Source organism: Peromyscus maniculatus, chromosome 1 (assembly GCF_049852395.1).
Source record: "Peromyscus maniculatus bairdii isolate BWxNUB_F1_BW_parent chromosome 1, HU_Pman_BW_mat_3.1, whole genome shotgun sequence".
Classification (NCBI taxonomy): Eukaryota; Metazoa; Chordata; class Mammalia; order Rodentia; family Cricetidae; genus Peromyscus; species Peromyscus maniculatus.
In genome coordinates this window covers 114321289-114332481 of record NC_134852.1, presented here as the reverse complement: position 1 = coordinate 114332481, position 11193 = coordinate 114321289, and the positions used below count along the sequence as shown (strand labels likewise).

Below are 11193 nucleotides of genomic sequence, written 5' to 3'. Positions count from 1 at the left end.
CTTCCATTTTCCCCTTTAACCCCTCCCAGATCCTCCTATGTCTCTTTTAGCTCCATGAATGTTTTTATCTATCTGTCTGTTTGTTTGTTTTAATGGAGAGAGATTGTTTATTTTAGTTCACAGTTCCAGGTTACATAGAAGGGTAGTCAAGGCAGCAGGAAATTAAGCACATCACATCCACAGTCAAGAGAAGAGCGAAATGAAAGGCCGCATGCTTACTCAGCTCAGCTCCCTTTTATACACTTCAGAGCCCAAAAGTGGGGGTAGCTACCCACTTTTCAGCTGATCTTCACACATCAATGAACATTGCTGTGGGATGGTCTGTATGTCAAATCTGTTGCTCTGATTGGTCAATAAATAAAACACTGATTGGCCAGTGGCCAGGCAGGAAGTATAGGTGGGACTAACAGAGAGGAGAATTAGAGAGAACAGGAAGGCGGAAGGACACTGCCAGCCGCCGCCATGACAAGCAGCATGTGAAGATGCCATAAGACACGTGGGCAAGGTATAGATTTATGGGAATGGATTAATTTAAGCTATAAGAACAGTTAGCAAGAAGCCTGCCACGGCCATACAGTTTGTAAGCAATATAAGTCTCTGTGTTTACTTGGTTGGGTCTGAGTGGCTGTAGGACTGGCGGGTGACAGAGATTTGTCCTGGCTGTGGGCCAGGCAGGAAAACTCTAGCTACAGGACATCATCAAGACAGTCTCGCACAGATATGCCCACAGGCCAGCCTGATCTAGACAATCCTCCACTGAGACTCTCTTGTCAGGTGATCCTAGATTGTGCTGACAATTAAACTAACCTTCACAATGGCCCTTGCTGCCATCCCTTAACTTCCATTTAGGTTGGTTGGGCCAACAAGGCAGGTCTTCACCACCCGAGGTTTGTCATTTTTTTTATCTTGGAGGAAGAGTATGGTGTCTTTGATGGGGCCATGAAATCTACGTGGAGTTTGGGACCTGTGGAATCCCAGGTTCAGCTTCTTAGATGATGAGGTGGTGCAGGAAGTGTTTGGAAATAAGAATCTGGTTCCCAAATACTTTTAAGTCTAATTAGTGAAGCCTATATGCACACAGGGATGGGGCTATACAACGGAGCACTGTTAACCTACTAGGGGCCATACCCCTAAGGAAAACTGGCTGCCTCATCTCTAGAAGCCATCAAATGTTAATAGCTCCTCAACTAGGTGTGGCAGCACATGAGCCCCTCCTCCTGAATGCTAGAAGGTTGACCACCTTAATCTTGCACAGATTTTGTGGAGGCACCCACAGTTACCATGCGAGCAAAGGTCCTATTATGTTCAGAAGACAGTTATACCACAATCCTCCCAGACCTCTGGCTCTTACAGTATTTCTACCCTCATCTTCCTTGATGTTCTCTGAACTTACAGAGAGGAGAGTTTGGGATAAGGATGACTTTATTCATGACTGATCACTCTATGGACATGTATTCTCAGTATTTTGACTGCTTGTATGCCTCTGGCCTCTGTAAATATCACTACAGTTATTTCTAAATGTAGTGGTTGTGGCATGAAATCTTTAGGACAGAAGTCCTGAGAAGGACATGCATTGATTTGATATGCTCAGATCCCCACATCATTTCCCATTAACGAGGAAGAGAGTAAGTGCTAACTTCTAGTAACCAGTTTGGGAAAGTGATAATCCTTCTACAGAAGATTTACTCTTGTGTTTCAAAGCTACAGATTGTCCTTCCTGAGACTTTTATCTTAGCCTAGTAAACTTGTCTTATCTGGACATTTGCCTATATTTACATTTCACTGGCAAAAAAAAGTTATTTGCCAGAATTAGTTATTTCTACCTTCTGAGATAAATGGGATCTTGGATGTTTTAAACTATGTATACTGGCTTTTACATATGCTGTGCAATTGAGTTGTTAATCATCCCAAATTTTCAGTTATCTGAAGCATGAATCTTAAAAGTTTTTATTAATAAAATCAAACCTGAGACCAGTTATTGGGGTAAAATGCTGGAAAATCAGAGAGACAGAACAAGCCACAGCTTCCTCACCTAGCCAATTCCTCAGGTGATCCTGTTTCCTCAGACTGGATGCCTCTCTGTCCTCATCCCAATGGCTCTCAGCTGAACTGCTGCTTGAAAGCCTGGAGCTTAACCAGCTAAAAGCTTAACCAGCCAAATGCTTCTAGTTTTTGGTCCTCACACCTTATATATCTTTCTGCTTTCTGCCTCACTCCCTGGGATTAAAGGTGTGAGTCACCATGCTTGGCTGTATCCTTGAACATGTGGATTTCTGCCTCTGGAATGCTAGGATTAAAGGTGTGAGTGCCACCATTTTCTAGCCTTTGTATCTAGTGGCTGTTCTGTCTCTGACCCCAGATAAGTTTATTAGGGTGCACAATATTTTGGGGAACACAATACCACCACAGTTTTCTTTCCGTGAAGCATGACTGAAACTCACATAGTATTCCACACAGCATCAAAGCTGATCAAAGGATCTAAGTTTGAACAAAGAAAATGTAATGGATGGATACTTCCAGTGTTGTCTTGCTTGCCTAGAACAGAATGCCTTCAATTTTCTACTTGAAACTTCATTTAACCTGAGAAAGTTTAATGTGATACAGTGTCTATAGGCATATAAAATAAGTATAAATATTAAACATTTACTGAAGAGTAAATAAAAAAGTAACTTGTTTCAAAAACTATATATATACAAGCTCATTTTATATCAAAGATGAAGGCAACTTTGCATGTGATGAGCTCAATATGCTTGTTTGTTTTTATATAAAGAATTAATTCTTGAATGAGTATTTGATGCTGTAAGGCATGGAGAATACTTAATACTTTTCAGGGTTGGTGAGCAGGGTTGGCAGTAGAACAATAAAGTTTAGACTCAGTATTCTCTTTTGGAAGATAAAAAAGGGGAATAGATAGGATAGGATAATAAGGTAGATTATTGTATCTACTTGTAAAATAAACCAGTAACTATCAGCTTTAGATAATTTGCTTTGGTATGGATTCTTGAACATTGATACAATTATAAAATTATTTTCTGTTTCTGTTTAAGATAATTTGTGTATTGACAAACACAAAACTATATTTGTCATATTGTACATATGTTCCTACTCATGTTTGAAATATTTTGTAGATTGATACAAATGTATAATTATACTTATCATACTATAGGTATGTTCTAAGTCTGTTTGGGATATTTTGTATATTGATACATATAAAAGATACTGTTGTCATATTGCACTATACATTTTTATCTCTGATTAAGATATTTTGTATATTGTCATAATTTGAGGTCATTTTTATTATACTGTACATTTGTCTACAGATTGTTTACTCTTAATATGAAGCCTTAGTCATTAAGTTATTTAGGTAGATAAGATTTACAGACTAATAATCACCCATGCTTGTCATATTTATAATTATGTTAAATTTTCTGGATATATAGAAATATCTGTCGGGTGGATAGGTTATCTTCAAACACTTCTTAGACCTAGAGAATATAGCATTTAAATGTTTTAATAACTTAGAATTCTGTTGACATGAGACACGATTGCTCCTGGCAGCACTGATGTACTCTTGAGAGAATGTTGGGCATTAAAGACACTCCATATGGAAGTTTGTCTTTTTCTTGGCAAAAAATGGCCTATTGGGCAAAGAACTGCCCTTACCTTGACTGCTGACAGTATGCACACTGTCCTTTCTAGACAAACAGGACACAAGGAAAAATGACTGCTGAACCTTGCCAAGACAGGGTAAGATGGTCTTTCAAAATTCCTGCATCTGAAAATGGTCTGTGAGATATTCTAGGCCTATAACCAAAAGTGGATTCCCCAGCAGTGCTGAGAAACACTGGGTGACTGTCCAGGCTGCTAGCTGTCTCTGTCAATTCTTGCAATTTTTCAGAAGTTGCTTGCTTACATTTCTTCTTTACTCGGGTAATATTATTTTCCTTCTCAGGTCTTTGATGGGGTTGAAAACTAGATAGTTACAGTTATAATCCTCTCATATCTTAGCTAAGAACATATGAGATACCAGAGTTAGATTCTTCAGGATAGGACAGCTATTGGAGTAATCTCTGTAGTTTGCAATTTACCTATGGTCTGGATATTTAGCATATATTTGTTGTTTGATGCTATTCCTGTTGGTTCTATTTCCATTTTTATTTATGTGATTACCTTTCCTTTCTCCTGGAAATACTTGATAATCATTCTTATTATATACAGTTTTATATTAGGTTTAGACTTTCTTATTTAGATAAAAAGGGAAGATGTAGTGGGTCTTCATTCCACCTATGACCTTGGAGTACCAGCTCCTAGGGTGTGGCCTCTTAGCTAGCTTAAAGACCTGAGGAGCACTTACAAGGGCCTCTTCTTTCTCATTCAATCAATGGTGGAGATTGACTCAGGTGGTAGCAGATTGGAAGCAGATTGGGACCAGCTTTCAGCCTTCCAGGACACTGTGACAGATTTGCCTTATCCTGTGTTAGTGAATTGTTCTTCTCAATATAATCCTTTGATAAACAGTTCCTTTGTCAGTTATCTGTGGACTTTCTGCATTAGAGTATTTTATTCCATAATCATTAATGCTGAATATACCATTTTATATAAACAAACAGTAAAAAAGAATAGGAGAGGTATGGTTAAGACAACTTTTAAATTTGGAATTTGTGTCTTCCAGAATACAATATCCAACATAAATCAAAATCCACTGCACTCTGTAATGGAACCCATGCTGTCCTTACTAAGCTTCACCTTCAGTTACCATGTGGAGAATATATACTCTTCATTCCAACTTTGTCTGCCATTGTGTGTTTAGTGGTTCTGGTGAGAAGGGTGTAAAAATTTCACCAGAGGTCAAATAGTCCTTTTAAACTTTGAGGTGGAGATCTAATTGTGTCTGTACAATGGACCAACAAATGAATAAAAGTATTAAATCAAATGTCTCTAAACTTAAATGTGGTTAGAGCCACTGATAATAATTGTGACAATGTGGACAAGTCAGGATAATTATATATAATTACATAAGTCTTATTTATCCAGTGCCCTTACTCAGCATTGGCAGCAAATGGACAAAGACAAAGTTTCAGTTTGTAAAGTGTGTGATGGCCAATGTGAACTGCTGTTTAAGCGCTGTTCAAAGCGATGAGAAGACTCAGGTGGTATGTGATAAAGCCTCAGGACAACTGAAGCACAGGGTACTGTAGATGGCGGTACTAACAGTCCTCTTTCACCTTCACTGCTGGGAGATTTTATGTGACTCCTAGAGAAACCACTTCTATAATTTATCACCAAAGCACATACTAGTTATTACATAATAATTAGTGTATCACCTACATCTGTCTCCCTGCCATGCCAGGTTTGAGTCACTTCTCCAGTATAGGACACAAGTCTTAATCAAAATATTGATGAGGGCTTCTTTTGTCCACATTGAACCACCAAATCCAAGATCATACACCTTTTCTGAGGGAAAACCAAATCCAATGACCTGTCAATGGTCATTAAACATTCCTAGGGAAGCTGGGAGGCAGAGCCAGGTGGATCTCTGTGAGTTTGAGGCCAGCCTGGTCTTCAGAGTGAGATCCAGGACAGCCAGGGCTACGCAGAGAAACCCTGTCTCAAAAAACCAAAAAAAAAAACCAAAAAAACAAAAAAAAACAAACCAAAACAAACAAACAAAAAAAAAAAACAGAAAAAAACCCAACAACAACAACAACAAAAAACCCTAGGGATTTTCTTCAGTTCCAGACTATGCTGAAGGAGGTTATTATTAGCACCAAAGTTCTCTGCAGTGTTGAATGTATTCTTTGTTGTAACTGAATAAGTTCAGTTTGTCAGGTATCTCTATTTCCTTCTTAATTACATGGCATGTTAGCTTAAAAGAACACTCCCAATCAACTTCTGCACTCAGTAATTCCCCTTCTCAATTCACAGGGAATTGAGTATATCATTATCAAGGTAACACAGGAAAACTTCTTTGCTGCTTAAATCACAATAAAGTGTTAATTTATTCAATCTGTAAAATACTTCAACAAACAGAAAATAAAATTTAAAAAGCCTTTTAGAAGGAAGGCTAGAAAGATGGCTCAGTGATTAAGAGCAGTTGCTGTTTTAGCAGAGGACCAGAGTTTGGTTCATAGCATCCACATGAGAAGCTCACAAACCCACCAGTAAATTACAGATACAGAGGATATGACTGCCTCTTCTGGCCTGAGTAAAAACATACACACACACACACACACACACACACACACACACACACACACACAGGAGTGCACAGCCACATGCAATTAAAAAAAACACTCCCACAAACATATAAAATAAAATTGACAATAGCATATATAGGCTGGTCTGCAAAATAAATTCAAGGGTCCTTGTGGGTTAAAAAAAAAGCCAAGAAAGCATTTAGTATTTTATAGAGACAGATTCATTAATCAGAAAGAAAGAAAAATAAATTAGCTCTATTATAGTCACATAAACAAAACTATCTAGGAAAATATAATGTGGCCAGCTCTCAAGAAGAATCTGAAAGTGCAGACAAACAGTAAATTCATTTATTGTTAGATGCAACAGGGGTGGCTTCACAGACATTTAATAATAAACATCCAAATGATATGCACACTGGGAATTGAGCTGAACAATTCTTCAGTGGGCTTTCACCTACATGAAATACTGAAGGGCATTTTAGGCCCTCTGAGTATAGTGTGACATCATCCCTTTAATCTACTAAAATGGTTTCAGACAGGAAGAACTAGGATCAGCCTTTCAGAATGAGACCAACAGTCAATGCTGGGGTAGGTTTATCTCATATCACTGAAGTGCACACCTTGATAAATGCCTGAAAACCCTAATGTTTCTTTTGTAGACCTCATCAGTCAGGAGCACTATGGGGAGCAGGTTACCCTTAACCAACTATGATTTTTACTGTTTAATCTTTGCTTTCATATGGAAGCAAGTATACATAAGACTTGAAAAGATTCCTCATAATACAGAATTGACCTCATTAAAAATCATTCCACTATTAGTATAAAGAATATGATAAATGATGTCATGTTTAACTTCAATTTAATACTGAACTTCATGCTAACTCCACTCTTTGAAAACCTTCTGTGTCTCTACTGTAACTGTTTTCCTTACAGTTCCACAAACTAGAGAGATGAATTTTGAAAGCTCTCTGAACTACAGATAGAACTAGAAAATCATCTTGCACTCTAGCTTCCTTCAATTTCTCTAAAATTATACTTTTCACAGCAACATAAAAAATAGTCTAATGAAATTCAGAATTTTTTTATTGTGCTAAACATGGGTTTGGTCATTTAGAATAAGTGGGTTGATAATGACAAGTATAAACAATCTTACTCTATTTTTCTAGATTGATTATTAACATGCAGTTTTATTGCATTAAGAGAGCTAACATAAACTAAAAGGTACTAGTTGGGTTTGGTGTAGAAGTATTTAAAGCCAAACCTTAAACAGTATTAGAAGATTTAAAGGTTAAAAGATTAAGACCTTGAAAGTCAGTTACTACATGCCCCAAAGAATATCAATATGTAACTAAGCCAGCTATTAACTTTGGGAGTACAGTTTTCTAGAAAACTTAGTACCTGAAAGGTACTAAGAAGGAACAAGATTGCTTTTTCTGCAGGAAAGATGAGTACAGTTAATGGGTGGGGGGAGAGGCTGCAGGAGTGAGGCCTGGCCTGTCTGTAGATGAGTTTGGCAGGAGAGGGACTCTAAGCAGCAAACACACTACATCTCTCCTAATATTTCATTTACTCAACAAAATTAGCATTTAACAACCTTGAAGGGCTCTGTTCTGCAGAAACCAAACAAGTCAAAACAACAATAGCAAACCAAAATTTCAGGTAACTCTCCTTAGCCATATGGACCAAGTAAGCAGAAAACATCTCTTGCACTACATCTTTTTGTAAAACATCCTGTTGTACTACATCTTCAGTTTTCCATTGAGCATTCATATTTTTTCAGGTAAGTATCAGAAGCTCAGCTTGGGAGTTGAAGTACACCAGCCACGACAGACGTTTCTTTATTTGGAACTAAGATAATGGATCTGGATTCTTGATTAAGGTATTAATCACATAGCATTAGTCACAACACCTGAGATTTGCCTTTATGTAATTTATTTGAAGAAACAATATCAATCATTTCCCATGTATATGTACAAAAACATAGCACATTGTTTTATAAATATTTACACCTATTAATTTAGCAATTAAAATTACAATAAGTTAATAGTATGAAAGCATCTCAATAAATTGAACAGAAAATATTAAAGTGACTTGTAAATGTAAGTAGAAATGCATGGTAATTTAAAATAATTTACTTTTAGAAGAAAAAAGAGTAAAGGTCAAAATGCTTAATAGTTTAGATAAATTAGAAACCAAATACAAATTTCTAAACAATTATTAAATATGAAAAATTACCAAAATGTATAAACACCCGTATATATGTAAGAACAATTTATAAAAAAAGAAGTTACTACTTTGAAAAACAGCAAGGAGGGGAACATATGAGGGTGTAGAGAGATGAAAGGGAAAGGGTCTATGTAGTTAACTATATTATAATGCCAAAAATTTTCAAATGAATTTTAAAATGCAGCAAAAATTACACATGAATGAATGAGCTGTTACCCTGCAGATATGCACTGTAAATGAAACTAGTTGTTTTATACAATTGATATACACAAATAATTACTCCTTAAAAAGAAATATATATACAAAGCACTGTAACTGGGTGTTAAATTAAAATGTCTAAGAAAATTCAACTAAATAGACATTTCAAAACAAAGTATTTAATATGATAATGATTGACAGCATCAAAAATTTGAACGCAAGACTGTTCGCAAGAAATGTCAAACATCAAAATGTCAAATTGGTTGTACATCTCCACCTAAGTACTGCATAATGAAGTGCATAGAATCAATGGTAAAGAGAATATGCTAATTTGGGGTACTAGTAAAACATAACAGCAAAGGAACACAGGTCCACAATGACTCAACTGAAACTCGTGTATAGGGAGATTGTTTTTAAAACTGCATGAAGTAAAGTAGACAACAGGAAGCATAGAATCACTCAAAGATCTCGCTTATGAAGTCCTGATGTAAAACAGAAATGAAAAACAGGAAATAATAGATTCCAAGAAGAAAAGAATTCAGAGTTCTCTTTTATGTGACCTGTGATGATTTTTAATGGATGATTGGGTATTAATATGCACTAGTATGGTTATTTCTAATCTATTTTCTTCCATGTTGGTTGTATTTCTAAGAATAATTCCTGTATCTCTTGGTTTGACAGCACCTTGAGAGTTTCAATAGGACAAAGTCAGGCATTTAAGCTATTCTATGCTCAGCACCACAACACACCTCTTTGGAGCCATTCATCTTGAGGCCCACACATGCTGGTATGTCCATTCTCAACATCTCCATTACTGAAATTTCTACTTTCTATTTGGTTGGATTTCCAGGGATGGAATCTGCCCACATTTGGATCTCCATCCCCATATGTCTCCTGTACACTGTTGCCATCCTGGGCAACTGCACTATCCTCTTTTTTATAAAATCAGAGCCTTCTCTGCATGAGCCCATGTATTATTTCCTCTCCATGTTGGCTCTCTCTGACCTAGGACTATCCATTTCTTCTCTCCCTACCATGCTCAAGGTTTTCTTGTTCAATTCTCCAGAAATTTCTCCTAATGCATGTTTTGTCCAGGAGTTTTTCATTCATGAATTCTCAGCTCTGGAGTCATCTGTACTTCTCATTATGTCCTTTGATCGCTTTATTGCCATCTGTAACCCTCTAAGATACACCTCCATCCTTACCAGTGCCAGGGTCCTTCAAATTGGGCTTGCTTTTGCTCTCAAGAATGTGTTCTTGATCCTACCTTTCCCTACAACTCTGAAACATCTAAGATACTGCAAGAAGAATCTATTGTCACATTCCTACTGTCTCCACCAGGATGTCATGAAGCTGGCCTGCTCAGACAACAAGTTCAATGTCATCTATGGTTTATTTGTGGCTCTCACAGGCATCCTGGACATAGCGTTTATTTTCTTGTCCTATGCACTGATCCTGAGAGCAGTGTTGGGCATTGCATCCCAAAGGGAAAGGCTCAAGGTCCTCAGTACCTGTGTCTCCCACATCTGTGCTGTGCTCATCTTCTATGTTCCTGTTATCTCCCTAGCTGTTATCTACCGCTTTGCCAGCCATAGTTCTCCTATATCTAAGATCCTCATGGCTGACATTTTTCTGCTTGTGCCTCCAGTGATGAATCCCATTATATACTGTGTGAAGAGTCAACAGATAAGAAATGTGATACTTGCCGGGCGTTGGTGGCGCACGCCTTTAATCCCAGCACTCGGGAGGCAGAGCCAGGCGGATCTTTGTGAGTTCGAGGCCAGCCTGGGCTACCAAGTGAGTTCCAGGAAAGGCGCAAAGCTACACAGAGAAACCCTGTCTCGAAAAACCAAAAAAAAAAAAAAAAAAAAAAAGAAATGTGATACTAGAGAAACTGTGTCAAAAACAAAGCTGACAAAGATGTTTAATCTAAAGAAAATCCAATTTGTGATAAAAATTGTCTGATTAAAATGAAACTGAATGAATCAATAAATACCCATACTGTATGTTAACTCTTCAATATCATTTTTGTATATATTCACCATGAACAAAGAATAAGCCTTGCAAATTTCTTGACTTAGTTCTACCTCCTCTTCTGTAGGGTTCCCAGAGTTCTGACGGGAGGTGCTTGATAGAGGCATCCATCCCATTTTGAACGATGTTTCCAAGGAATTCTCTCTCTCTCTCTCTCTCTCTCTCTCTCTCTCTCTCTCTCTCTCTCTCTCTCTCTCTCTCTCTCCCTCTCTCTCTCTCCCTCTCTCTCTCTCATTCTTGTTCTCTCTCTCTCTCTCTCTCTCTCTCTCTCTCTCTCTCTCTCTCTCTCTCTGTGTGTGTGTGTGTGTGTGTGTGTGTGTGTGTGTGTGCACTTGGGATGTCTGTCTTTGGTTGTCTGCATCTGTTCTCATCTGCTGCAGGAGGAAGGTTCTCTGATGATAATTGAATAAGGCAATGATCTTTGAGTATATCAGAATATCATTAGGAGTCATTTTATTGATATATTTTTAGACCTGTAGTATTTGTTTTACTCTAGGCTCTGGGCTATCCAGTCTCTGGTTCTTGGTCACCCTTGCCA

The 11193-nt window shown here is 37.6% G+C and overlaps 1 protein-coding gene across 1 annotated transcript; it reads left to right on the top strand.

The window, feature by feature from the left end:
• The first annotated feature begins 9410 nt into the window (after nt 1–9410).
• On the top strand, nt 9411–10536 carry LOC143272199 (olfactory receptor 51A4-like). Its single transcript, XM_076566084.1, has 2 exons — nt 9411–10332; nt 10511–10536. The coding sequence occupies exons 1-2, from the start codon at nt 9411–9413 to the stop codon at nt 10534–10536; spliced, it is 948 nt and encodes a 315-aa protein (XP_076422199.1).
• Nucleotides 10537–11193: the final 657 nt, after the last annotated feature.

What these genes read in the sequence shown, in the direction of transcription:
- LOC143272199 (XM_076566084.1), top strand. Translation starts at nt 9,411, where the DNA reads ATGTCCATTCTCAACATCTCCATTACTGAAATTTCTACTTTCTATTTG. An exon ending in AAATGTGATACTTGCCGGGC is followed by an intron (nt 10,333 to 10,510) that starts GTTGGTGGCGCA and finishes ATGTGATACTAG; the next exon opens with AGAAACTGTGTCAAAAACAA.